This window comes from Falco naumanni, chromosome 2 (genome assembly GCF_017639655.2).
Source record: "Falco naumanni isolate bFalNau1 chromosome 2, bFalNau1.pat, whole genome shotgun sequence".
Classification (NCBI taxonomy): Eukaryota; Metazoa; Chordata; class Aves; order Falconiformes; family Falconidae; genus Falco; species Falco naumanni.
In genome coordinates, this window is record NC_054055.1 from 73903447 (window position 1) to 73930273 (window position 26827).

A 26827-nucleotide genomic window follows, 5' to 3' on the forward strand; every position below is an offset into this window, starting at 1 on the left:
GGCTTTATCCATTTCAGCTACACGTTTCGACATACAGTTGCTTGTTGATGTAAAGACAATGTCCTAAGGTGAGCTGTAGTTTCTCTTCATTATGTGGAATGTACTGACAGGTACATTTCCAGTCATATTAGTGACTTTTCTAATAAACCTACATAGGGTAATTTTATGAGCTTCTCATTTATTTTCAGCATCTGCTTTAAATGTTTGTGTGTGGTTGAGGGGTGGAGGAGGAATTAATGTAAAAAAATGTTAGGTTCACTAAAATTCTCTATTTTCCTTTAAAAACAGGGAGTTTTGTTGTTCATTATTCTATTATTGTTCTTAGGATGAGCTAGTGACTAGGATGATTCCTCTTAAAATACCTTTTAAATAATTTCCCTCATTAAAAAAATAATCTACCAGTTAAGATTAGGAAAGACTGAGTTATGGTGATGCACTGACCTCTGTTGGCATAACCCTTTCTTACTGAAAGTCCTTTTAAATGTTGAATTTGGTACTCTAGAAAATAGATGATACATCTGAGACAAGACTTGAGGAGACTCAATTTGTGATGAAGCCATGTTCTGATGTCACAGTAAACCTAACACCATGACTCTTCAACTGATTCATAGCTCTTGGCTGTAATGACACACAGTGTTTGCTCCCTAAAAAAAAACCTCAATCAGATGTTTTAAATATGCTAAAAAAGCGGGGTGATTTCTCTTGTACCAGCAGGCTCTGTAGTGGACCAGGTATTGGCTGGCTTTCCTGCAGCTGGCATAAAGCCAGGCTGTAAAGAAAAAGCACGCACATTTCTGCCAGATGCTCTGGCTAATGGTGACCTGCATGCCCATGCCTGACTCCAGTCTGTTTTGTACTACCACATCATCTCATGGTATGTTGATCCAATATGAACCATCAGGTCTGCCTGACGTTCATGAAGTGCTGGCTTGATGTCAGCAGACAACTTCTCTGTAACACCTGAAAGCAATTTTGACCAATTAGCACCAATTAGAGCTTCTCCTCTCCTGGAGATGGCTTGTCAGGGGAGCTAGTTGCCATCAGCATTAAAGGAGCCTGGTGGCTGCAGTTTGTCTGGTTTCAGTTGGGGATGGGAGGACTTGTTCTCCAGAGGTTGCTCTCTACAACAGCCTCTGCTGCGTGGCTCCAATCCTCTGATGGGAACAACTTCCAGGTACATGCTAAGTTTCTCTCAGATGAAACTCCAGGTGATGCCAAGATCTGCTGGGTGAAGCAACCAAAATGCTGCTAAATAGCATAATACCCCCAGGAAAACAAAGACTGCGTGGGTGTAGGGAGGGATGGCGGTGGGAGATGGCTGTGTGAACTTTGGCTGCCCTGGTGGAAGAGCTTCCCTTTGCTGTCTGCCTATGCAAGGACCAAACACCTGTGAATATTCTGTTTATATTCCTCCCTGCTCTCCTGGGGGTACCTGCACACACAGCTGGGGGGGGGAATTGTGTGTTTTTAACAAGCTCCCCCGAGACTTCTAGGCTTACTGGCTAACTATGGGGAATATATAGGAATTTATAATTTGTGTGTACTTCTGTCAGTCTGCATGTGTTTCGAGGAGATGTGCCCGTTGCCTGAGGGCTACTCCTTTGGAGGTAAGCTTTGAAGAAGACTGGAGAAAGAAACTCCAGCTTTCACTTCTCATGTAGTGAGCAAAATCATTAGCTTTTGTTTTAGAAGGAAACCTGCCTAATCAAGACAAGAAGGACGGTAATATGCAGGGACATGCCTGCTCATCTGCTGCTCAAAGTGGAGGATGAGACTCGGCTGCTCTGTCAGAACATGAGTCATGTTTTTATTTGTGTTTTTCTGAGCCTGAATTGAGAAAGCTCATGTAAGGAATTTTACGGCCCTTGACATCACTCTGGACTTTTGCAAGACAATAGCCCGATGTTTTGCCCTAGGTGTTGGATTAAATAATAACTGGAGATTGTGCAAATACTTCTGCTTAGTCGTGATTATCATGCCAAGGCCTTGCACAAATTAGGGACTTCTGCTATTGGGGTGGTTCCACTAATGTGAGCCATTAAGATAGCAGCTCTGTCTGTTTGCGCCGCTGTTGGTTAGTGCTTCTTTGAAAGCCCACACAGGAGGAACTGCGGGAAGAAGTACATCCTGACCACCACCGATGCTTGTTATCAGGGTTAATCTGTTTAGCATACAGAGCCCATAACTAACACCTGAGCAAAAATAAGCTGCAAGCATGCTGTTCTCCTGCTGTACACAAGCATTTAATCATAGAATTATCATAAAATGGTTTGGGTTGGAAGGAACCTTAAAGATCACCTAGTTCTGATGCCCCTGCCATGGTCAGGGATAACTCCCACTAGACCAGGTTGCTCAAAGCCCCGTCCACCCTGGCCTTGAACACTTCCAGGGATGGGGCATCCGCAGCTTCTCTGGGCAACCCGTGCCAGTGCCTCACCACTCTTAGTGAAGAATTTAGTCCTTATATCTAACCTAAATCTCCCCTCTTCAGACCCCCTGGGGGTCTCGAGTCCAACCTCCAGCCAAAACTGAGCAGTTCTGGGGTGGGACGGGTTGCTCAGAGCTTGGTCCGCTTGGTGCTGCAGCACCACTACACGAGGAGATGACTGCAGGATCACAGATGTGAAGGCCAATACAATGTAGATGTTTAAAGCTGAATCACTGGGACCTTTTTCTAGACAGGGTCCCAGCAGCAAGCAGACCCCGTGGTGTACAGCTGTCTGCAAGGCGGTCGGCCCTCTCTAGCTATGGCAGAGGGAAGAAAGAGAAAATAAACTTTCTTGAACTTTTTGCCTTCTCAGTCTTACTGTGTGACCTCCACAGGAGAGAAGCAATGTCTGCCTCCCTGCATTTGGCCCTTACCCAAGAGCCTGTTAATCAGGTTATCAAAACAGTAAAGAGAGGCTTTTATCAAGAACCTCATGCTATGGTTGATACCATTTTGGCTGAACTCAGCTTGTGATTTAAAAAGTGCTGGGGGTAAGAAAACGGGAAGAAAGACAGTACAAGATAAGGCAACTGCAAAAATCTCATTTCCCTAAAAAAAAAACCCCAAAGCTAATATGAAAAAAACCCAAGTTGCCAAGTTCCGTTTCCTATAAACGACCAGTACTTTGGATTTGTGTCAACAACTAGCTGAGGCCTGTTCTTTACATGAGCTTCCTTTCAGTATGGAGCAGAAAACAAGGGTCTAACCATGTAGCCTGATACAAAGTTTTGACTAGGTCAGAGGACCTGAGGACCATTTCAGGATCAGAAGTGCTTCAAGTATATTTATAGGAATGTCTGAATCTGTAGCTGATGGTTCTCATCACACCCACGAACGGAATGAAATTTTCTCATCTCAGTAAGACAGCTATTCATACAAAAAATGTAACAAGTGCAACAGCGAACAGCGGGCGCGCCATCGTGTTCTTCACTTGTCACCAAGGAACAGGAAAAACTTGCATTTCAACTTGCCGCAAATGTCCTTGCTCCCTGCAGCTTCTAAGGTGTGCTGTAATAAATGTGCTCATATGCTCCTGCAAGTGAGACTTATTACTGTGCTTTATGATCAGTTGCCATTGCCATGATCACTGCAGGTAAAATAGATACAGAGGTATACAATTGTAAGAAAAAACTGCTTTACTTTTATAGCAAAACCTGACAGTCTGGAACAGCCTAATCCATGGAAAAGCCAATTGTCAAACCAGGTAAGACTTCAGATTTAAGTCTTGTGATTTGATTTGTTTATAAAAGGCAGTGGAGTTTTTTTCCTGATGTGGGGGGGGTGGGTGGGATTTGAAGCCTTAGTGTGTCTTGAGTCCAACTGGAAGAAAATTGCCGTGGAAAATAACTCACGGGAGGAAACAAATGACAGTCACATAGGGTTTAGCCACTGCTGGAGCATGTCCTCTCTATCTGCTTGTGCATCCTCCCTCAAACACACAGTGGCAATCATTCACACAGCTGCTGAGCTTCCAGTGCATTGGGGTAGCTTTTTACCATTAGTTTTACTAGAAGGTGATTTGTTAACACTGTATTTTGAGGCTTGGCAAATCTGTTTTTGTGGTCAGACAACATTGCAGTCTGTTTGTTGTGCACAGCAGTGCTAGCAACATCCCCTAACTAAAAATACCATGTAACAACCTGAAGGGTACTTATTATATCCTATTTATAAAGTCTGGGGAAGATTGGCCATATTGAGTGTATATCTGGATAATGATGAATTAGCTCAGGCAAAATAAAATACAACACAGACTTAGTTTATACGTGGGAAGTGTTAACTGGAATGTTTTTACAAACATTTCCAGCAGAGCTGCCATCCTGAGGGTGCAAGAAAGGGACTGCCCCAGCAGCTGCAGCCCTTGTGTATCTTGTGCAACTCTTCAGCTCGACATTCCTGATACAAGTACTGGTGGAAAACAATCCACCAATGGATGGTGGGTTTTAGGTCATATTGATAGAGGAAAAAGGCCAAGTAATATAAATAAAGTAGTTTATAAATGACTATGGTATAAATTAGTGCCCTGTGGTAGTGTGGGAGGTCACTATGGTGCTTTGTTACTCTGTAATAAAATGAAGAAACATAATAAAAGATGAGGTGTTTTCCTAGGTTATCTGACCCCTTTGGAAACATGTCATTTTTCTGTTGTAGATCTTAGCCTTTAATATTAGCAATGTTTGACCCAGACTGACATCCTGAGCTCAGCTGCTACTAACCCTGCACCTAAATTCTCTGCCATGGATGACTTGTACTGTTTGCAGCGTGAAGTTCTGCTGGAAGGTGAACCTCTACTGCAGGTCACCACAGATCATGCCTGCGCTGCCCAAGACATCCATCCTTACATGCTTTTGCTCATGTGCAACAAGCCTATGAAGCTGCAATAGGCACAGCTTTGCAGGGCATGGAATAGGGCTGGTTCTGCACTGAGGACCCAGTTTATCATCTGACCTGTATCAGCTTGTGAGTCATCTCTGCTGAAGTGTGGCCCTTAAGAGGTCTTGCTCCATGGCAGTCTATGGTTATGGTTGACAGTATAAATCAGTAATGCATGGGGGGAAAAGAACCCACCAACTTTAGAAGAATATTCACAGTTATTTCTCAATGATCCATTATGAGCCCAGAGCCATCAAGTCTTAACCTACATGAGAGCCATAGGAGTTAAGGTCTGGATGGCTTAAAGACCCAGACACTCTTAGCTTCAACCTTTGCCCAGTGTCAAAGGTACTGGAAATTTGTTCCTGAGGACACAAAGACACTTAGTTTTCAAAACTGATCCCAGGAAGAAGGTGGGGTGTTGTTCATGGCTGCTGAAGGACACCAGGCTTACTTCCTCAGCTTTCACCATAGTGAGGAATTTAAGTGCAAAAAGAGTCCTTCCTCCTCCTCCCTATGGGCTGCTGCTAGATTAGGAGCTGCACACGGGAAAGACGCGGGCAGGGCACAGTGTCTTGATGGTTTTGCCTTTCTCAGGGTAATGTTGCAGCCCCCCTCCTGCCCAGGCTGATGCCTCTTGTGCAGCTCTGAGGGTTGCCTTCTTGGATGAAAGGTGTTGGTCTACATTGTCACTTAGCTTCTCCAGGGATCAGGACATCAGAGTAGAGGGCTGCTTTGTTTTTTGTTTCTGACTGGTTCCAGATAGGAGAGAGAAAAAAAAAAAAAAAAAGAGATATTAATGCAGAATGGTGCAAGAGTATGGTGAGAAAATAGCTCAGGAATTTACTTCATTTGCACAATTTTGAAGGACTAGATAACAAACTAACCGAACAAAGGGAGGAATGAAAGAAGGAGGTTTCCCTTCTCCTGTAACTGGAAATTCTTTCTAGTAGACAGGAATGCATTTATTTTTTGTGTCCCCAGTTTCTATCTCTGTTTGAATGGGTTCTAGCACACAGCTTGGTTCTCCTCTGGCTCCTGTCTTCTCAGATGCTGCATCTAAGAGGTTTGTTTATCTCCTCCTTAAGCTTCTCTTATTGGTAGGACATTATGAGCAGCTCTCCTGTGCCTCTTGGAAGGGCTTTTAATGCCTTGTTTCAAACACCGCTGGTGTCAGACATGAAGTAAGCTGGCTTTACTAAACATTTTTTAGGGCATCTTAACTGTTTTTATCAATACTGGTGTAGTTAAGTTAATTAACTACATTATGAAATTAAAATCTCATTTGTTTCTGTTTAAGAGGAAAATTGTTTTGCCTGGATCTTCCTCCAAGCCCACTGAAGCCTCGCTTAACATTGGTGGGACTGGGTTAAATTGGAGGAACTTGAGGACTTTTTCCTCTTTTTTTTTTTTCTTTTTCAAAACTTTCAATTAAAAAATTTGCTAATGAAATTCAACTCTAATTTTGCCTCTCCTTTCTGTTGTTTAAGTCAAAACATTTCCCCCACCTTGCAAAACTTGGGTAAGAAAAAAGCCCATCTCATGTACCCCTGGCTCTTCAGAATGCATCGTGTGAAGGGAGCAGTACTGTACCCCATGCCTAACCATCACAGTAGCATTTTTACCAGCCACTGAATTTTATCACTGAGTTTGCCTGTTGCAAATAAAGCCCGGGTTGTTTCTTCCTGATGGCATGGCATGCTGTGATGTGTTTGGGCAAAATAAATCCCATCCAAACCTTTCTGCCTAAGGTTCCTGCTGGCTGGTGTCAGGTTGTCAGAGGCACCTTGTTGACAGGCAGCCCCAAGCATGGGGACCAGGTGCAAAGGACTCCAGACTGTGCTTTTCATCCCCACCAGGTCCTGCTCACAGCATTGCAAGGTTAGAGTAGCCATTGTGGTCCAGTAACCTCAGAAGCAAACACAGAAGCTCCCAGCAGGTCCAGGTTGTGTTTTTCTTCCCAGGTGTTTTTATTGCCCAGAGTGACCTCCCTGGTGCTGCAGGCTGCCTCCCCACCAATTGCCCTGCTCTTAGGAGCCATCGTGGCTGCTGCTGCTAGATATACAACCTCCCTTCAGAAATATTTAGTTGCCTGTCTGTTCGCAAGGACAGAAATTAGGTGAAGGTTGAGACAACTTATCAGTAAGTCTGGGCAGGAGCAAAACACACCCATTGCCAGGGTGTTGCAAACATCCCCAGAACAAACACCCCAAATCCAGGAATTCAGTTAAGGTTGTTTAAATCCTGAGTTTACAGCATGTTAACAGAATGTTGCAGCATAGAGAAAAGATGTGCTACGTCTGAAAATAAAAAAACTGGGGTAGAAGAAAGAAGTCTTACGCAACATCCCCAATATTGTAACCATTCAAAGAAATGTCACAAACCTTTAAGTCATCTGGAAAATCAACTGATTTTTCTCAGTTGCATTTTGGTAGGCCAAAGCTGTTCAAATGTATAATGTCCAAATGAAGGCTGTCACTGTAACAAACCAGAAATTTTCTCTGTTGCATTTTGGTAGGCCAAAGCTGTTCAAATGTATAATGTCCAAATGAAGGCTGTCACTGTAACAAACCAGAAATTTTCACTCTGATCCACAGCTATAAATCAGACCAGCATTTCCATCAATGCTCATGCTGAAGCTTCTGTATGTGTCTGTTTTGACCCTCTTAGATGTTACCAGCTTCAGAACTTTTCAGTACTGAATGCTTCAAAACCTGGTAAGCTCCTTCTGGCTAAGCGCGCAATACTTTTGAACTCCACTCTCAGTCTTTTTAAGGCAGACATTTATTTTGTGAGGAGGGTTGAGAAATCTTGGGCTTTTTCATCCCCCCTGCTTCCTCATCTTGAAATCTGCTTATCATTATTTCTGCAAATACTGCTAAAAGTTATTCTTGCCTTGACCCCTCCTCAGGAGACATGCTGACTCAGGGCTTAATCCTTGCTGACTGATTTCCTGTCATTCCTCATTTTATGGGCTTCCTAAATCCCTCTAGAGAGATTGTGATCTCGGGACTAAACCAGCAGCCACTCTCTTGACATCTCTATTAATTCCAGTGCAAATTAAGAAGAACGGAGACCCAAACTCAGACTTGAAAGTGGGAATTAGGAGGGTTTGGAAATGTCTTGAGATTTTCTGATAGAGTATTTCCATTGAGGTAAGACCCAAAAGATTGTTTCCCCATCAGTCAGCAGGTATTTCACAGTACTATGGTGTAAAGTCCTGTTATAAATGCCTCGAGAATAAAATGTTTTGTGATTTCAGTTTCATGGTTCTTTTTGAGTTTTCTGTTATTCATTTCAAATCCACACAAAAATAGTTTTTAAATTTTCCTGTTCACAGTCATGTTTTCCCTACCAGCCCCAACAACTTCACACGGGTGTGTTTTACAAGACCAGAACCACATCTGGCTGTATTGTATTTCTTATGGTAGTGTCCAGAGTCTGTCTGGCTGCTGTTTTTTCACACCTCCACATCTTAACTTTCTAATTAGATGAAGAATTAGAGTTGAGTTTGATTTTTCCTCCCAATTTTTTCTGTTTGAAATACTTTCCCATATATTTCATTCCATGAAGAGCACAGTGATACTTTTCCGTAACTGTTCTCAGCCACTTTCTATAATAGAGATGCAAAACCCACACAGCCTTTAAATAGCATCTTTTTTTTCTTACCTTCTCCTTTGCTCTATTTCATCCCTTTTGGCATTTTGTCCTTTTTTTTGTAAGAGCTGATACATAAACAGCACTGAACTGTCGCATACCCCTGAAGCCCAGGCAGCCCTGCTGACCTGGGACTCACCAACGGGAACAACTCGGTTAGCTGAACGTTAACCTGCTCCAGCTGCTGTTGTTGGCACAGCAAGTTTTGCTCTGTGCATCACCACTGCCCTTCCTTTTGCTCTGCCCACAAGAAGGAGATTGTGAAAAAGGAGTATCTGGAAAATACATTCTCGCATTAAGGACGACACTGCAGCAGCCTGAATTTTCCCCTAGTCCTGACCATGCTGTGCTCCTGGAGCAGTCACATCCCAGTTCGCTGTAGGTGACCCTCTAGGTGGTCCTGTGGAGGAGAAGGGAAGTTAAATCTCTATCCATTCTTTCCATCGGAGTTCCAGCTCACCATTCTTCACTTAGAGTAACCATGTGCTCTTGGAACAAGGAGGTGAACTAGGGGAGCTTCCACCACGCTCTGGGAAGGCTGAGAAGGCATCCTGCTTCCAAAATTGCACCGAGGGCTTGCACGTTCACCCCTACGCGCCATTTGCTCACTTACTTACCCCCTGCCTCCTTACACAGAAAAGCTTTTTGAGGAGCTTGCTTAGATTTCTGCAAGGTGCTGTAATAGACATGAGTGAATTTCACCACAGCCGAGGCAGGGGATGTGCAGGCTAAAGGGGAGGGAAAGAATTAATGAGTCGGGTATCAGCTCTGCAAACTGAAGAAATAGAAACTCCGTTGGACAAAGCAAGCAATTAAGGTACTTCACACATTTATATATTTATGAATATACTTATATATAATACATATATTTATAATATAGATATATTAAAATACATAATCTATATAAATATATACGTGAAGCTTTTTTGCATTAATAGATTTTAAACGCAGCTGCGGGATGGTGACATGCGGTGGCTCGGTGCCCGCCCGGCCCCGCACGTTCCTCCCGCAGCAGTACACCCGCACCCCACCGAGCGGCTCCCGGCTGCGCCGCCGGCACCTTGGCTTCACCAGAGCCACCTCCCGCTCCGTCCCCGTCCCTCCCGCCCCTCCCTCGCCTCCTGCAAACCTGCGGTCACCGGGCAGGGCAGGGGCAGGGCAGGGGCAGCCCCCGCCCGGGTGCGGGCAGCCGGGGGCGGGAGCTGGGCTCTGTGGGGCTTCCTGGAGAGCGGACATGGGGGCGAAACCGTCCGCTGGAGTAAGTACAACAATTAAAAAGAAACAAAAGGAAAAAAAAAGGGGGGGGGGGGGGGGGGGGAAGGGAGGGAGAAACGCGTGTCCGCGGAGGCGGCTGCGGCGGCGGTTGCGGGTGCTGAGCCCCCCGGCGGGGCTGGCAGCCGCTCCGCGCTCGGGCGCTGCGGGTACTTTCTCGTCACAGCGTTTCTTGTAATTCCCGTGACGTCAGTTGACTTCTGGGTCGGCTGCAGCAAATGTTTTAATTATGTCATGATGAGGCGTTCGTTAATTCTGCCTCGCTGCCGGAGCTGCGCGGTGCCGGGCCGTGGCGCTGGCGGGGCGGTGGGTGCGAGTGCCGCCCGCGGGGTCCCGCCCGGTGCGCCCTGTCCCGCGGGTCGGGCACGGCGATCGCTGGCGGCTGGCAGAGTTACTTGTTTCTTCTTGTGTCCCGGTAAGAGTCCTCAAAATGTAACTGCTGCCCGCACCGGGACCGCCTGAGGTCAGGTCAGGAAGCTGGCGTGAACAAGGGGAGTGGGAGTGCTTGTGGGGGGTTGACCAGGTGCCCACCAAAGCTGCTGCATCGCTCCCCTCCTCAGCTGGGCAGGGGGGAGAAAATGGAACACACGTCTGGTGGGTCGAGGTAAGGACAGGGAGATGGCCCAGCAATTACCGTCAGGGGCAAAACACACTTGACTTGGGGAAATTAGTTTAATTCATTGCCATTCAAATCAGAAAAACCCCTCACACCTTCCCCGACCCCTCCCCTCTTCCCAGGCTTAACTTCATTCCCGATTTCTCCATCTCCTCCCCCGAGTGCACAGGGGAACAGGGGATGGGGATTGCACTCAGTTCATCACAGGCTGCTTCTGCTGCTTCCTCCTCCTCCTGCTCTTCCCCCGCTCCAGCCTGGGGTCCCTCCCAAAAGCAGCCCGAAGGATGCTGTGGGGAGAAGCAATCTCGGGACTGAATGGGCCAAGGTGCAGCAAAAGGGACTGGGGACCAGTGAGGATGTTTGGCAGAGCACAAAACCTGCACAAATACATACCTCACTGCCAGTGCTCTAGCAGGCAAGAAGGAACCACTCACAGTGACAGCTTTTAAAAAAAGTATTAAAAAGGAAGGTGTGATGATATTATAGGTAATCACTCTGCCATGATCTAAATTAAAGTGTCCCGCTACATAGCTGTGAAAAAATAGCCAAGGCCTTGAAAACAGTGAGGAGAAGGAAGGCTTTCATCCCCAAAACACCACCTGAACTTCAGGAACATCCTAGGAAAAAAAACCCAAACCCACAACAAAAAGGCATGAAGAACTTGTCTTCATGTTTTGCATCATCCAGGAGAATGTAAAATGAAAAATGAACAGGATACTCTAGCAGGCCTTGGTGATGACCATGATTTCTCAGATGGATTTTATCCACTGGCACTCCTGCATGACCACTGCAAATTTTGCAGAAGATCCCAGAGAGGCTTGTATCCAAGAACAGTTCCAGAGTAATGTTCAGAAAGTTCTGACCAGGCTGAAGTACTTGTGATCATGGGCTCAGTATGGGTGATAAGAACAGACATCAAGAGATTTCTCAGAACAGGGAATAAGAAGATGGAAGTTTTCCTCTCTGCCCCCAGAAGGCAGCATGACCTGACAATCCAATGTCCTGACTTCTTTGTTAAGGCTTTTTCTAGAGGTATTGTGGCAGCTGAATTGATGCTTCAGGGTAAGTGTTCTCCAGCGACCTGAGGGTTGCAGACCCAGCCCCTGTCCCAGCTCTCCCATCAGTCCTGCTGCCATGCTCCTGGGGCTGCAAAGGGTCAGGGAACAGAGGTTGTTTCACACTGGAGGTAGGTTACTGCTCATGATGTCTCAGGAGCCAATGTAGATAGTAATTTCTCCATACCAATGAAGCTGCACATAGTTGTCTTGGCTCTGTTCTCTCTTTCAGTTCATCAGTTTACAAGCCTGAAGCCTGGAACCCTCCCTTGGTGTTATGCTGGGAGACAGCTGTTTTACCACAAGCAGTGTATGTTGTGGCCGAGAAGCTCTTGATAACCTTGCTTGATACTTGAAAGGAGGGCTGACATTTTTATAGCTTGTATAAATCCATTCTACACGGGTGCAGTGGCATTAATTCAACCACAGTATATAGAATGGTTTATTCTTTTGCTTTTCTTTTTCCCTCCCAGAACACCCTATGAAGTCCTAGAGCAGGCACTAATGGAAGGCACTTTGCAAACCTCCATTCACATCTGCCATGGAAATGGTCAATGGATGTCACGATTACCAGAGAAGCTCTGGGATATTCCCCTCTATAACTTAGCTCTTCCAGGTAAAGATTCACTTTTGGTCTCCACTGTTTTTTTAGCATGTTATTTAAGCTTTAGAACATCCTGTTTGTCCCATTTCAGGATGGCAACGTTTATGTTTATTACTTGGGTCACTGTGTGGGAGAAGGGCTTGGGGGAGGAGTTGTGTGATGTGTACATGTGTGTGAATGCTTCTGGTCTGTAAAGTTGTTGCAGTGGAGGGGGAAAAAAGGATTTATTTTTTTTAAGGAAGGAAAGAAAGAGGGACATTTTGCAGTCCCTGTGCATCATCTTGTCAGGTCGGTGTTAATAATCTCAGCATTTGCTTATCTGGGCAATGGTGAGATTTCCTAATCAGTTCTTGCCACTTCCTACATAATAAAGTGGTTCCAAAAGGAGAGAAATAACATTTTACCTGTCTTGGTAAATGGAGGTTGTGAAGGTGTGAAAAAAAGAGGATGAAGACTTTTAATGAACATACGGTTTTATTAATGTAGAGTGTGATTTTTCTGCACGGCCCTGCTTATGAAAACTGGATTTATCCTATTATGGGTAAATACAGCTGTGCTATGGCTGGTGTCCTCATTGGCACTACATTCAGACCTGTGTATCATTAGCTTTTCTTTGGTCATATTATTGCTTCTCTCTGCTGCCTTGAATAGATGATTTGAAAAAAATACATGTTTCCTTCACTCTGTCCAGACAAAGTAGCTACAGAGGAACCTGTTTTCACTTCACTGGTGTGTGGGGAGGCACTGGAGGACTGTCAGCTCTTCAGTGATTCCCTTTGCCACAACAATGAAAATGGTGCTTAAGAAAAGTCCAGCTTCAGCATAGTATGTAGATGATTGTTTTATGTAGGCTACAGGATTGTAGGCTGACTTTAGCAAAGATGTGTATTCAGAGATATCTGGAAGTGTGAAGTCTTGTCTTCAGTGGGTGGAGCCCTGGGAGGACCTAGAACTGTGGTGGATTATTTTTTCCCCTGCCTTTTGTAAACTAACGGAGTGTGGAGTTTTGATTAAAGTTGAAACCCGGAAACTTATTTCATGGTGACTTCTTGGATGTGTAATTTAAATAGATGTTAACTTCAAAACGAGCACACCTCTGGTTTGGATAAAGCCTATGTAAGAGGACCCCAAAATAGACATCATAAAAAAAAACAATTATAGATTTCTTATTTAACCATCAAGAGAAGAAAATAAGTATCTATCTTGTACAGAAGAAAGAAGGTAATATTCTTCTCTTTTTTTTTCTCCTCTTTTTTCCCCCCCTTTTTTGTTCTTCTTGCAAAAATCCTTCAAAAAGTCAGTAGCATGCTCAGTGTTTTTTGGTTTTTTTTTTTTTTTTTTTTTTTTTTCTGGAAAAAGGAACCATGTTGTTTCTAAAAACCTTTCACAGTGGTGTTTCTTTAACATTGTAGAAAACTGAGAACCTGCTGAGGTGTGCCTTTGACTTCCTGGCTCTTCTAACAGTGACCTTGCTATTCTTGTGAATGTTTGTTGTTCTTGTGAATATGCCTGCATGGAGGACAGGCACAAAGAAAAGAACAGTTGAGCCCATTTCAGCAACCTTTTCGAGAGCACTGCAGGCTGTTAGCTTGCAAGATTTTGGTGGCTGTCCAGCTGACCTACAAAACTGGTCTAGCCCAGGTCAAAACAAAGGCAGATCAAGACCAACTAGGTCAAGACAGCTCTGGCAGGTTTTCAGAGGGAGCAATGACTGGAGGAAGCCCAGTTTGGAAGTGGAAGCTTATCTCAGATAAAGACAATGAGGCGTGCAAGAAACATGACAGAGTGCGTTCTGAGAGCATGACGAGGAGACAGAGGCAAGTCTCAGTAATTAGTGCTATGTTTGTACCAGGTTCAGCACAGTGCTGCTGGAGAGATGCTGCTTCAAGCTCTGAAGATACCTGGTTTGATGCTAGCTCCTTATCTTTGCATCATGTTTGTTGTGTCGTGGGTATACCCATCTTCCTTTCATTACTGTGACTCACTGACATTGCAAGAAGGCTCCTAAATAAAAGGTTACTATCTGTTTGCTGATTGGCATCAGTAGATGCAATGCCCATCGATGTAATCCTGTTCACTTCTCTCAGACTTGGATTTGGTCCATGGGTATTTAACAGTTTGACTCATGTCTTTTAAGACAAACTTCTTTGATTGCATGCCCTCGTTATCAGTCTTCCATCTGCAGTGAGCTTGGTTTGGGTGTTTAAAATGGGAAGATAGACAGAAACCCAATTTTAAAAGGTGAAAAAATTGAGTGAGACATTAAACGATTACTGATAGTTTCAAAGAGTTTTCTTTATTTCAAATACAATCTTGTCCTTTCTCTTTGGCTACTAAAAATACTGCCTTTAGCACCAGTAAGACTGACTGTTCAAGAAGGCAGTTCCTAGCACCAGTGAACAATTTGTTTGACAGAAGACTTAACAAAATGATAGCAAATTCCTTGCTGATAGTCTGTACGGATCCCAGCAAGTCACTCTGCAGCAGTGTTAGCTTTTCTTATTGATGCTTTATAAAATTAGAAGAAATAATGAACAGAGAAAGTTACCAAAATCACTTATTGCCTGTCCTGAAGAAATGGTGAGTTGCAACAGAGCTTCATCTAAACACGATGCAAGAGATGGGTCAGATTTATTAAGACTTCAAAGAAGTAAAATATTTGAGCAGGCTGTACCTGGTGCTGATGCTTAGCCTGCCTCTATGTAATTCCCTGGGCTGGAAAGAGTCAAGTAATTTTTGAATTCCACCAAAGGTGGATCTTGTTCATCTGTCATATGTAAACATAGACTTGGATTTGCCTCTGAAACCTTCAAGCTCCCACCTCTTACATTCTTTCTGTAGGGGGATGTGGGTGTTTTGTTCAGGGAGGGCATTTTAACCAGATATTTAAGATATAAATGCTTAAAGTGCCAAGTTAGGAGTTGGTCCAGTCAAAGGTTTAAGATGGATTTCTGCTTTCAGTCATGTTTTCCTGTGCAGAGATGATGGGATTGGAGTATGAAATCCTGCATTTGGGCAACTCTGAAAACAGTACGAAGTCTAGATAAATTCAGTCTTAAGCTGTTTATTCCCTGAAAAAAGCGGATTTTCACATCAAGGTAATTATTTCAGTGGAAGATGATAGTTAAAACAGGTCATTATATTGTGGTTTGAGGCAAACAACAATGATGTGCAGTTTAGACGGGGACTGCTTTATTGAAAAGTCTCAGTGCCTTCCCTTCACGAGGATTTCACACTAACCTTAACCTCTGTAGAAGAGCCCACCTTTCTGCTGTAACTACATAGGCTGTCAGGCAATATAGGTGAGTGATTTGGAAATGGGGTGGCATGTCAGGTGTGTGCATGCAATACAAGTGTGTATTGTAGTCTTGAGTAGTTAAGAAATGACATTTTCTGTACATTTATTTTTGTATTCTACAGGGAGTCATGACACTATGACCTACTGTTTGGATAAAACCTCTGATATTAGTGGCAATGAATCCAAGCTGGTGAAGTTTTTAAACAAATGTATGCCCTGCATTGTGCGCCCCATTATCATGAAGTGGTCTACAACACAGGTAACTGTTATCTAGCATTCTTATCATGCCTGGGCAAAGTTGAAGCTTGTGCTGCAGTGCTCAGTGGTCACACTCTCCCATGCACAATGGAAGAGTAGCCTGCTGCCCAGAAATACCTGTACTCGTGAGATACTGTGCCCAGGTGTTGTGGTTTAACCCCAGCCAGCAACTAAGCCCCACACAGATGCTCACTCATTCCCCCCTGGTGGGATGGGGGAGAGAGTTGGAAGGGTAAAAGGGAGAAAACTCGTGGGGGTTGAGATAAAGACAGTGCAATAGTAAAGCAAAAGCCACGCACTCAAGCAAAGCAAACCAAGGAATTCATTCCCCACTTCCCGTTGGCAGGCAGGTGCTCAGCCGTCCCCAGGGAAGCCAGATCATAACGGTTACTTGGGAAGACAGACACCATCACTCTGAATGTCCCTCCCTTCCTCCTTCTTACCCCAGCTTTTTATTGCTGAGCATGGCCCCATCTGGTATGGGATATCCCTTGGGTCAGCTGGGGTCACCTGTCCCAGCTGTGCCCCCTCCCAACTCCTTGTGCACCCCAGCCCCCTTGCTAGTGACGTGAGGAGCAGAAAAGGCACCGACCCTGTGTGAGCACTGCTCGGCCATAGCTGAAACATCCCTGTGTTATCATTGCTGTTTTTCAGCACAGATCCAAAACATAGCCTCATACTAGCTACTGTGAAGAAAATCAGCTGCACCCCAGCCAGAACTAGTACATTCGAGTGTGAGACAGGTGCCATACGTACTCCAGAAAGATCTTCTTTTGCAGGGAAAAAGCATGTAGATGAGGCAGGGGTGATACATGACAAAGATGCTGCTTAAAGCTGACCACTTGTGCTAGAAACTCATCTTTTTCACATGTATTGTTGTTATAAATAACATTTAATATTACTGTAATCAAAAGAGGTTTTTCTCTTGCATTTTGTCCAGAAGGTAATGCTTGTCATTTTTGCTGTCACTGTTGTGTGAGACATCAGTTTTCCCCACCTATATCGTCTCAAGTATTTCACCCAGTATCAGAGACAACAATCTTGTTGAAGGGATTTTTTTTTCTATAAAGATTAAAAGAATGAAGTTGTGGTCCCTCATGTAAGGTTTAGTTAATTTTAAAAAATGTCTAAACGTTAAGCTAGTAGTGATCTCTTTGTTCCTCACAAGCGTATGTTCAAGACAAAGTGGTGTATTGTGATTTAAGCTAGATCTTTTGAAGATTTTTCTACACAACCAGCTTTCCTGGCATCAAAGAGGTACCAAAAAAATTTCCACTTTTGTTCTTGCTGAAGGAGTAGTTAATTATTAGGGAATTAAAGCTGAACAACTGATAAATAATTGTGCCTAGGCTTCTTTTGTTGTGTTTGAGCAGCCCTGGCAAACTGGAGTCCTCGATAGTACCAGGCATCCAGCATGTAATGGCAGCAGTGAGTTGACATGGAAAGGCACTTGCTTAGCAGAGTGCCATGTTTTGGGCTGCTTTTTGCTTTGGGACTTAAGCCGATGAAAGATTTAGATACCTCCTGCCTTGTGCATTGCTGGCCAGCGAAGAGACACTGTTGGTGACAAACAAGCTCCTTATACCATTATAGTAATTTTCTGGTCCAAACCCAGTGTGTTAGGTGGGAAGCAGCCCGGTGCCGATCGGAAAGAGGCACGGCTGCAATCCTGCCCTTCCTTAGCTCTGTCGTACTTGAGTTATCTTTGTCAGGAGGTGACTCCACCTGTGGTATCCAGAACAGGCATCAGGGAACCCTACTGATGGTGGGGCCCACAGGTTTCTGAGTGGCCCGGTGCCTAGGAGGCAGTGCCTGGCTTAAGTGCTGGCTGTTGTGGGTGCCATTCTAGCTGCTCACATTTTTTCTGTGCAATGGCTGATGTCAGGTGTGCAACTTCCATGCGTGCCCTGGATGTCTGGTGTGAGATTGCAGCACTGGGCAGCGTCGCTCCCCAAGGCTTCCCAATTTTGTGCTTGGGAGGCAACGTTTACACTGTCTAATTCAGTATCCAAACCCAGGGGACTAATCAGAGAGTCTAATTTTCTTGTTTTTCCATGCAGTCAACAGAAAGAAATTAATTTATCCAAAGGGCAGTTCAGAGCAGCTGTTTGGGCTGCTCCCCAGCCCTGCAGCTCAGGCACAGCCTGGGGAGATTAAATTCCTGTCCTAAGAGCAGAAAGGTAGATTGGCTGAAGGGTGAGCATCCTCCCACGTTTTAAGCATCTTAAGCTCTGTCTTGGCCCTAAAGCTATGAATGTGGTTATTCAGGTGCAATGCTTTTTATTGATTTAGCTTTCGCTGAATCCTTTCTGACTTAAATCAGTACAGCGTATGCTTTCTGAAACCTGAAAGTGTTGTCCATAGCAGGTTGAACTGAGACAAATTAGTGTTTAAATGTATTTAATTAAGTTTATTCTATTTTCTTGATTCTATATCAAGAGAGCCTTGATATAGTTTAGAGACATCATTTGGGTGTTTTTGCCTGGGAAACTCAGCTTTATCACCTGTTTCATTCAGCCTTCAATACCAGTAGAAAAATTCAGAAGGAAGTGGAAAATAGAGGAGGACCTCTGTTTTGCAGGGTTTCTACAGGTTAATTCAAACTTTTAAAGAGACTTTATCTTGAAAAAGAGCAATAGCCAGTAGTTTTTTCTATTTTTGTTTTTCCTTCTGTTGGTGATGAGTGAGCTCCACAGAGACAACCATGGTAAAGTCTTTGATCTAACAAAATAAATACAGCATTTCTAAGGTGCTGATCCTGCAGTTTTTGTTCATATGAATAGTCTTGTGAAGGCCGATCGTGTATTTACCTACAGGTTAATGGATCTTTAACTTTCAGAACACAACAGGGGCAGAGGTCTGAGAAATCTACTCTGTTGCTGCAGCATATACCTCAGGGAAATTGGGATCCCTCTTGTCAGAGAGTAAAATACTTCAAAGCTGCAACTTCGTTCTATATAGTGCCACTTTAAAGATGAAAGACCTGTGAAAAATGTCATCGGGTTCCCTTCATACACATTTTTCAGCTTCCTAAGCTACAGGAACAAATCTCTTACAAGCTCTCAGGACCTTTGTCTTCTGTTTCACCTTCCAGGTGCTGACTGTGACGGAGCAGCTTGAGGCAGGAGTTAGGTATCTAGATTTCAGGATTGCCCACAAGGCTAACGATCCTTCTGCAAATTTGTACTTCGTGCATATGGTTTACACAACCATTACTGTACAGGTATTGTCCTTACCTTTTGGGATGGCTATAAAAACAGTGCTGTTTCTTTTATTTAAGAGCCATTGTAATCTGAAAATGCTGCCCCAAGGTCTTCTGAGTAGGTTATTTGCTTTCCTAATGTAAGGACTTCAAACTAGAGAAAATCAGCAGGGGTGGAAGCTAGTTCCAGCAGCTGCAAGTGAGACTGGATCATCAATCAGTTCCTCATCCTCAAACTGGAGTCGCTGTGCCTTGCTTTTAAATGCCTAGCCCCTGCCAAGTGCCTGATGTGTCTGGAGTTTATCTTGTGTTGTCCCAGGATGCTAACAAAGGCAATCCTCTTTCCCTGGTAAGGAAAGAAGCATTAAAGAGAAGAAGGTATTAAAAGCCCCCAAAATCACAGAAACACTTCTTTTTTTGAGGAAAAAGTATTTCACTGAAAGACAGAGAGACTCAAGTCTGGATCCCATGATCAAATTACTGTCAGCTGCTGTGAAGAAACCACTGTGAGTTGCCCTTTGCATGTGCTCTGTCACTGTGGAGTAGTTTACATCTTTCCATTTGCTGGGGCCTGCACAGCCAGCTAGTGCAGCTTTTCATTTGTAGACTGAGTGGCTAAACTTCAATTTCATGCTCGTGAGTCTGAACCCTTCGTATGCTGAGATTTCATGGTGACTGGCATGCTCATGTAAACAGTTAGACATAGTGCCCGACTACCCTGCTAATTACATACGGTCTTCAAGAAATTGTCATTGCCCATAATAAATGTGGGAAATGGGTCCATTTTTACAAAACTAAAAGTATTTAAGCAAGCACAGAACTCTTCCATTTTTGAGTTTGCCACTAATATGCTGTTTGTCCTTAAAAAAGCTTGGGGAGATGGATTTACTGCTAACCTGCCTCTAGGCAGTAGGAGATTCATGGATATGATCAAAATACAAAGCTGTTAAGTGTGGTGTGCTACAATCACATTTAGAGCAAACGAGTGCAGACCTGCAGAAAGTAGGTTTTCCTGGCGTGTGTCTCTCTGGACCACCTTGGGGGCAGTCAGGTGGCCATCCTCCAGAAACCTACGCCAGTTTTCATCATTGTGATTGCAAGTCTACCCTAACATCAATGCTGTGTTAGTTTTATGTCCTTCCCCCTGCATAGCACAGATGATTTTCTAAGTTGCCATGACTCTCTCTTGTAGGATATTCTGTGGGAAGTGTTAAGGTGGTTGGAAACTCATCCTCAGGAAGTTGTTATCTTAGCCTGCAGGAATTTTGATGGATTAACCAAGAAACTTCATTGTCTTCTTATTGCCTGTATAAAAGAGATTTTCCAGTGTAAACTCTGTCCCAGAAATGTAAGTATGAGGTCCTTTTTTCACCCCTCCTTTTTTAAGAATTAAAATTAGAATTAAATTTGACTGTCATGTCTGTTGAGTTATGGGGCAATAGTAGGGAGACAACTGTCATCCTGTCTGAGTTTTGTTTTTTTTTTTTTAAAAAAAGGTGTGTGTTATGAATGTAGTCCATACTATATTTATAGAATTCAAAGAATCCATTTTCTGCCTTTTCACAGCACTAATTTTAAGTGGTCTCTTTTCCCAAGTAACAAGTGATAGGACGAGAAGAAATGGAAATGGCCTCAAGTTGCAGCAGGTGTGGTTTAGATTGGATATTAGGAAAAAAATTTCTTCACTGAAAGGATTGTCAAGCATTGGAACAGGCTGCCCAGGGAAGTGGTTGAGTCACCATTCCTGGAGGTATTTAAAAGACGTAGATGTGGTGCTTAGGGACATGGTTTAGTGGTGGACTTGGGAGTGCTGGGTTATCAGTTGGATTTGATGATCTTAAAGGCCTTTTCCAACCTAAATGATTCTATGATTTTATGATATTTTAGGTAGGAAGTGACCTCTGGAGGTCATCTGGCCCAACCACACTATGCAAAGCAGGACCAGCTTCAAAGTTATGTTGAGCTGTGTCCTACCCTTTCTTGAATATCTCAGAGGATGAGATTCCACAACTTTTCTCCACAGCCTGGTCCAGCATTTGACCACTCTCAAGATAAATGTGTTTTCCTTATCTATCTGATCGCTCTTGCTGTAACTTGTGTCCGCTGACACAGTTCATCTTTCTGCTATGCATATCTGAGGAGTCTTCTGTACATCTGCATGTTAGGCTTGTCCATAGTCTTCTCTTTTTCATGCTGAACAGATCCAGCTCTCTCAGTCTGTCCTTGTGTGTCACGCTCCAGCCTCTGCTTGCTCTGGTTGTCGTACACTGCTGGACTCACTCCAGCATGTCAGTGACTTCTTTGTACTGGGGAAGCCCCAGCTGGAGACAGTACTTGAGATGCAGTCCCATGACTGCTGAATAGAAGGGAAGAACTCATCTTGGCTTGCTGCTGTGCCTTTTCTAATACAGCGCCGTCTGCAATTGGTCTTTGCCACACGCTGCTGGCTTGTGTCCAGCTTGGTGTCCACTAGGAAACCCAGGTCCTTTTCTGCAAAGCAGGTTTCTAGCCAGTTGCCCCTAGTCTGTCGTGCTGTGTGGGGTTAGTTCGTTCAGACGCAGGACTTTGCATTTGCCTTTGCTAAGCTTCCTGAGGTTCCTGTCAGCCCACATCTCCAGCCTGTTGAGGTTCCTCTTAATAGCATCTCTGCCCTCCGTGCATTTCTGGTGGCATTGACTTTCTTTCCCGGACTTGAGCTGACCTTTTGACCAGCCTAATATGCCTTCAGTCACCCAAAGCTCCAGAAAAGCCTTAATTGAAATAATCAGAAATTATTTGATTGCTAAATTTTAGAAGTTGAGATTTTTAACATCCCCTTTTTCTACAAGGTGCGGGAACTTTTCATAGTTAAACAATTAACATTTCAAAGATACACAGGAACAGAGGGTTTTCTCTGGAGATGTGAGGGGTACAGGATAATGATGACCCTGTTTGCGATTCGAATTCAGCCTTTGAAGCTGGTGTATCAGTAACGGGTGAGTATTACCATTTCAAAGCATTTTGTACAGCAGAGTTAAAATAGAACAATTCTCAGCAAAACTAGGGGATTCTGAATATTCAGGCCTCAGCTGAATAACTGAAGACCTAAGTGACACTGTTTTATTGTTTCCCCAAATAACCTGAGTGTGTAAATCATGGATGAGCAGAGCAGTACTGGAGAAGGCAGTCAAATTTGCTTTCAGACACATGGCCGGCTCTTAAAAATAAGTTATTAGCTGCAAAAGGGGCAAGCTGCTGATAGTTTGTTGAAGAAAGGTGATGAATTAATGGTTTGAGATCATCTGACTGAAGACAGAAGAACATTTCCTAGTTGTGCCCAGGGGGAGGGAGGAAGGGCACTGGAGAAGAGGGAAGCCAAGTACTTCCCTCCAGCAGGAAGATTTTATTTTTATGGGGTCTATGACCAGCACAACGGATCTCACCATTTTTGCAAGTGATAGCGTTGCAGGTTAGGTAGCTGCGGTTTTTTTCAGGATTGCAGATTCAGATTTAACATCAACTAACCATGTGCTTGCTCACTTATTCTAAAATAATCTGGTACCTACTGTCTTTCAAGACTGCAGCTCTGTTGAAAGAGTCAAAGTATTTAGGAAGCAACTGCTAACTGTATGTAGTACTGGCACAGGCCACAGCGTGACAACATCACATTTTGTTTAAAATTTTAATTGCCTTAACTTTCAAGGTGTCTTCCTTTGATCTGGATTACTAGGGTTGAAAAATCCCTTGTTAGACACCTGCAGTTTCACTTCTGCTTTGTTTGCAAAATAAGCACCTGTGCTCATGTACACATTTCTGGTAATGTTTCTTTGGCTCCTATCCCACACCTTTTTTTTTTTTTTTTTTTTTTTTAGAGGTTCCAGCTTTAGCAAGGCAGCTGGAATAAAGCAAAGGCTTCCGTCAAACACAGATTTTTGTAGTTTGAGTAGCTTGTGTCTTAATTTTGCAGTATTTTCTGACTTAATTGGGGCTTGCACTCTCTCTTTCTTAGATGAAGATGGATTCCCATGTTCATTCAATCCTTGGCTGTCTTCAAAGATTTACATAAAATATTTTCAACTGCCTTTGGCTTTTATTTTAATTAATAAGTTAACTGGAACATCAAAAAGCCACCATTTCCTTTTCACAGGCAACAGACACAGCTTTTAACCACAACATTCTTAAAAAAACAATACCTGTTAAGTATGTTGGTTTTGCAAATAAAACTAGTCAGAGGGCCTCGGTTCTGTCTGATGGTAAGTTGAGGACTGGAAAATGTCATTTCATATTGAAGCACCTAACAGACCTGCTTCAGCCCATCTGTCAGTCTAACAAGGTTTTACTCAAGTCTTCCCCTCTCCCAATCCAAAATGTTTGGAGTATCCCAATTGCAGAAACTTTCTACTTGGAGAAATGAGAATTGACATCTCTCTTGAAGACTTACATTTCAAGTCTTAAGCAGTTCAATTCTGTTTGATGGCTACAGCAACAAATTTGGACCAATGTGGGGCATTTGCCAAAATTATTCCTGCTTCTTTGTGTCTGTATTTCTACGTGTTTCCCCCCTCCTTTCACCAAATGGCCTGTCTCTTCTTCTTCCAACAAATTTTCAGCAGCAGTATGTGCACAAGGGCCACCACGGGGATGATTTCTCTTTACACGGCTGTAAGACCTTGAGTTTACTTTACCATAGTTGAATTCTTTGAGGAAAGGAGGAATCTGCTGAAGTTCCCAGGCTCCTATTGCCTTTGCAGCTTGTAACCCAGCCAGTCACCTACCGGACTGTACACATAAGAGCTTTATTTGAACTGAATCTGTGCCTCTCTGCCAAGGCTATGTCACACATCAATATCTGAACTTTGGGAACACAGCCGTATTGTTGACTTCAGTCTGGGTACGCTTTCTTCTAGGTGGTGCCAACACTGCGGACCATGTGGCAGCGTGGCCATCAGGTTATAGTCTCGTACGAAGAGGATGTGGAAGTGGACAAGCACCGTGAGCTGTGGCCAGCAATCCCATACTGGTGGGGAAACAAAACCGCCACTCGCGCTCTCATCCAGTATTTAGAGCGCATGAAGCAGGTGGGCCGTCCAGGTAGGCACAGGGAGTCGCTCGGAGGAAACAAGGGGCGCGTACAGCAACGCAAAACAAATAGGGAGTCGGGATGTTAGGGGATGTAACCACTCTGCACGCTGGGTGCACGAGGTGCCTGTGTTGCTGAGGGCTCTGCCCACCCATGGGCGAGAGCAATGTTCCTCTTTGGTGGTATGAATACATGGGTCGGTGTAGGTACATGTATAGCCTATATAAACTGTGGCAGCCGCTTCACTTGCGAGATCCTGTGGAAAATAAGCCCTCGGCACAGACCAGCTCGCTGGTGCTGTCTTGCCTGTCTCGCAGGTAGGCGACTGCTCCCTCAATCCAGCACTTGCCGCTTTAGGCAGCGCTGACGATGAGGGGAATGCATTATGCTAGACTCATTGTGAAAAGAAACCCCTACGCGAGTGGTGTGTGAGGGCTGTAGCTACGTCAGGAAATGGCAACGCTCAAGGATGCTGGTGTGGTCTTAAGGTGAAAGAGGTTCCGTTTGTAACCTCTGGCACAGCTCTGTGGTGTGGATGCATGGGGTGATGAAGAGCAGAACTGCTTCAAAAGCACACAATTCGGCCAGAGGAAAGCGCTCGTGTAGGTACACTCTGTGTTCCCGTCCGTCACGGGGGAAGGCTAAGCATTTGGAAGCAACCCTTGCAGAAACAAACATAGTTTTAAAATTTATTATATATATATATAATATATATATAATAATGATAAATTTTAAAAAAATGCAGCAAAACACATAAGTTACAAAAGAGGATTAATTAGTGCAGAACCTTCAGTCTGCAATGGATAATTTAGATAAATTTAGCTAAACTGGAATGGTTCAAAATCAGGCTTGGTTCAGTAACTGTTTACTACAGTCGGCAGTTGCAACAGGGGGAGACAGGTCTACAGAAACAGTTCTAGGGATATGAATAATAGAGTGTGAATTTAGTATGTTAATGATTCCCAGAGGAACAAGGTCTGGAGTTCCTGCAATGCTGAACAGCTTCCCCTTAACGGAATATTTAACATGTTGCCCGATTTTTGTTTCAGAAAAATTCTTTGTAGCGGGGATTAACCTTACTGAAAATTTAAGGTATATTCTTGTACACCCATTTGGATCATTGAAGAAAATGACACTCCGGAGTCTTCCATGCTTGAAAATCTGGATAAAGCAGCAGTATCCAGGACCAAAAAAAGAATGTGTTAACATCATTGCTGGAGACTTCATAGGAAACCATGATTTTGTTAAAGATGTGATAGAACTCAACACAAAAATTAATCCTCCATTACACTGTCAAAGTAAAGGGACTGGAACAAATAGCATTTCATTCTCAGCTTCTTAATCTGTGAAAAGCTGAAAAGGCTTTGTCTGCATTTAATGTGCCCTGGTTTAAACATCCTGGATCCCATAAAGGGCCAAGTAGCTTAAACCAGGGAAGTTTTAAATACTCAGTAAGAAAAGTGCTCTCAGCATCATCAGGATTTCAAGGCCTTTTCACAGAAAAGAGAGCAGGCAGACCTTGCTGAAATCTCTATGGTACAGGTATAGTTTACCTGGAGGTGCTTAGATTCTGTAGTGGTTGTCAATATTGGAAGTCCCAAGAACTTTAATCTTATTTTACATATGTGAAAGGAGAAATATGTCAGTAGCTGCATGAATTATCTTGTGGTAAGATTTTATCTTTCTTACAATTGTAAAGATATTCTGCAGTACTTGCAATCCCAATTCTCAGTCTTTTAGATCAGCGTGAAACTGACTTGTTTTCATAGTTCATGTTAAATATACAAAAATAACAGTTTCAAAATATTTCTGATAGATCAGATACTGTATTAACCCTATTTGACATATTTTTTTATATACACACAATACATCATTAAAACTAGAGATCTAGAAGCAGCTGTACTGTTGATGTGTGCTGAGTATCAGTTGTGAGCCCCTTTACCAACAGGGTAGTAAAAAAAATTCTTTAGGATTTATAAGAGGTATTTGAACACCTACCTCTTTTTATCACTCATTCCGGTACTGCAGTGATAAAGATGCCAAAACTAGGCCTCTAGGCAGTTTTGTCTGTGGTAATGAAATATGTTTTATTAGGTGTTGCCAAAATATGCCTTATGTTGAAAATACATATGAAACAAATTCCTTATCTAAACTCATACTGCTCTAGAAATAGATTCTTGGCTTCTGTCATGCTCATTTGGGGATTCATGCCTGGTCTTTCATTTAGATTTTTTAGTAGCTCTGTAAACTATTTTTCCTCTCAATAAGTAGGTTTTGCTTATGTAAAAACTAAGGGGTTTATGCTGTTTGCCACTGCATATTAATCCCATTTTTGTATTTTTTTAAATGAACTTTGCAGTAACAGATGATCATGAAGAGAAATGGCAAGCATTGGGACTAAAATAAAAACAGGCATTGTGTAAAGTTCACTATGCAGCTTCATCAACATACTTCAATTTTAGATGCATTCTATACGCAAAAGCTGAGTTCAGATGTCTAGCAAAGATGTTAATGTTTGCAGAAGCTTTAAATCAACTGCTACTTGACATTGGATCAAACTCACCCTAGACTTCTCAGCATGAAAGGCTAGTATGCTACCTCCTTATGCAATCTCTGGCAACTGCAGAATACGTAGGAGTAAAAACCTAAACATTAAACTTATAAAGAAGACTTTCTAAATGCTTTTTTACAGTACTTTTTATCCTTGTTCTTACCTCTACATACTTCATACTGAGCATTCAGTTTTGGGTTTTTTTGGAGTCACTACCTGCATGAAGTGTTATATTCTACATACCGAGAATGTTTTTCTGCCTGTCTTTTGTACCCTCGAGTGGCTTGTTACTCTATCTAATAAAACTTGATCTCTCTGTGTGATATGGACTGAAATAGTTTTGCCTCCCCTTTCTGTGTTTTATTGGTTCTCAGTAGTAATTCATAACTCAAGTAAT

The 26827-nt window shown here is 43.3% G+C and overlaps 1 protein-coding gene across 2 annotated transcripts; it reads left to right on the forward strand.

The window, feature by feature from the left end:
- Positions 1–8729: 8729 nt before the first annotated feature.
- Positions 8730–26751, forward strand: PLCXD1 (phosphatidylinositol specific phospholipase C X domain containing 1). Of its 2 annotated transcripts, none has more exons than XM_040584857.1 (7): positions 8730–9332; positions 11932–12074; positions 15483–15619; positions 18713–18841; positions 20013–20168; positions 23707–23890; positions 24929–26751. In XM_040584857.1, the coding sequence occupies exons 2-7, from the start codon at positions 11963–11965 to the stop codon at positions 25219–25221; spliced, it is 1011 nt and encodes a 336-aa protein (XP_040440791.1). In that variant the 5' UTR covers positions 8730–9332; positions 11932–11962; the 3' UTR covers positions 25222–26751. The 2 variants fall into 2 exon arrangements, with proteins under 2 accessions (XP_040440791.1, XP_040440790.1); XM_040584856.1 differs by lacking the exon at positions 8730–9332 and adding an exon at positions 9598–9773.
- The last annotated feature ends 76 nt before the right edge of the window (positions 26752–26827 follow it).